Source organism: Cyprinodon variegatus, unplaced genomic scaffold (genome assembly GCF_000732505.1).
Source record: "Cyprinodon variegatus isolate N-32 unplaced genomic scaffold, C_variegatus-1.0 Scaffold311, whole genome shotgun sequence".
In the NCBI taxonomy this organism is placed as follows: Eukaryota; Metazoa; Chordata; class Actinopteri; order Cyprinodontiformes; family Cyprinodontidae; genus Cyprinodon; species Cyprinodon variegatus.
The window spans coordinates 890,475-892,433 of NW_015150764.1; the positions used below are offsets into that span (position 1 = coordinate 890,475).

At 45.3% G+C, this 1,959-nt stretch overlaps 1 protein-coding gene across 1 annotated transcript in view; it reads right to left on the reverse strand.

Moving 5' to 3' along the window:
- Positions 1–1,698, reverse strand: part of LOC107090793 (cystatin-A-like) — a 6,949-nt gene extending 5,251 nt beyond the window's left edge. Inside the window, exon 1 of the mRNA XM_015384367.1 lies at positions 1,641–1,698. Within this exon, the coding sequence (XP_015239853.1) occupies positions 1,641–1,698 (58 nt within the window). The remainder of the gene's footprint in view (positions 1–1,640) is intronic.
- Between the last annotated feature and the right edge of the window lie 261 nt (positions 1,699–1,959).

The window sequence follows — 1,959 nt, forward strand, 5'->3', positions numbered from 1 at the left end:
CAGCATCACCCACATCTCTTCCCAGTTGCAGATAAAATTCCACCTGTTGATCACCAGGCTCCCATCCTTTTACTCCTGGGTAGGGACATTCTCAGGGTCCATAAGGTACGTGAGCAAATCAACGGGCCAAACAATGCTCCTTACGCCCAAAGACTAGACTTGGGTTGGGTTACCGTGGGAGAGGTGTGTTCAGGAAAAACGCATGGTCCACCAGAGGTCAACGTTTACAAAACACACACCTTAGATAATGGTCGTGTGTCCTACTTTCAGCCTTGCCCAAACATAATTCATGTTAAAGAGAATTATGGGGTTGTGTTAGACAACGTCTGTGACACAGATGACTTAGGGCACGCTGTGTTTGCTAGGTCTCAATGTGATGATAAACGAGCTTTATCGATCGAAGACAAAGCTTTCCTAAAAATTATGGACAGAGAAGTCTACCAAAATGAAGAGAACAGTTGGGTTGCACCTTTAACCTTTCGTTCACAGAGGAGAAAACTCCCGAATAACAGAGAACAAGCTCTAAAGCGTCTCTCTACACTGAAAAAGACATTGGCAAAGAGACCAGAGATGAAAGCTCACTATGTCCAGTTCATGCAAAAAATGTTGGACAATGGCCAAGCGGAATTAGCTCCGCCCGTCACAGTAGATAAAGAACTGTGGTATCTGCCTACATTCGGGGTATACCACCCTCAGAAACCAGAACAAATCCGGGTTGTGTTTGACTCGAGTGCAGAGTGTGACAGGGTTTCCCTTAACCAAGTGCTTCTTAGTGGACCCGATTTGAACAACTCTCTGTTAGGAGTGCTGCTACGGTTTCGTAAAGAGCCAATAGCCCTGACAGCCGATATACAGCAAATGTTTTACTGCTTTGTTGTTCGAGAGGACCATAGAGATTATTTGCGCTATTTGTGGTTCGAGGACAATGACATTACAAAAAAGATACTAGAGTTTAGAATGAAAGTTCACGTATTTGGAAACAGCCCGTCTCCTGCTGTTGCCATTTACTGTATGAGACGAGCGGCACGACAGGGTGAACGAGAACATGGCTCTGATGCGCGTCAGTTTGTTGAGCGTCAATTTTATGTTGATGATGGTCTCACATCTGTTGCCACGCCACAAGATGCTATTGACCTACTTAAGAGAACTCAAAACATGTTGGCGGAGTCAAACCTACGCCTTCATAAGATAGCATCAAACTGCAGTCAAGTTATGGAAGCCTTCCCTTCAGAGGATCATGCAAAAGACTTAAAACATTTAGATCTAGGAGTAGATCCTCTTCCAGTTCAGAGAACCCTAGGACTCTGCTGGAACCTACAAGCTGATAGCTTTACTTACCGTGTGTCAGCTGAGACCAAACCATTCACACGCAGGGGACTACTGTCAGTGATAAATAGCCTCTATGACCCATTGGGGCTGGTTTCCCCAGTCATAATGCAGGGCAAAGCATTACTAAGGGATCTCTCATCTGAAGTTAGGGATTGGGACGAACCGTTACCCCCCAACAAACAGGAAACGTGGGACACGTGGAAAAAGTCATTGCAAGCCCTTGAAAACCTCCAAATACCAAGATGCTACTGCTCAGGTACATTAAGCATAAGTAAGGTAAAAGAGCTCTGCATTTTCTCTGATGCCTCTACCGTGGCTATAGGAGCAGTAGCTTATTTGCGAACAGCTAGTGATGAAGGACGCAGCCATGTCGGCTTTGTAATGGGAAAGTCCAAGCTTTCACCTCGTCCAGCACATACAGTACCGCGCCTAGAACTTTGTGCTGCTGTGCTTGCAGTGGAGATGTTCGAGCTTATTAGGGATGAGCTAGACATCAAAGTGGACTGTGTGAAGTTTTACACAGATAGCAAGATTGTGTTGGGATATATACACAACACTTCCAAACGCTTCTACATGTATGTTGCAAACAGGGTTACACGTATTAGAGCATCCACACAACCAAACCAGTGG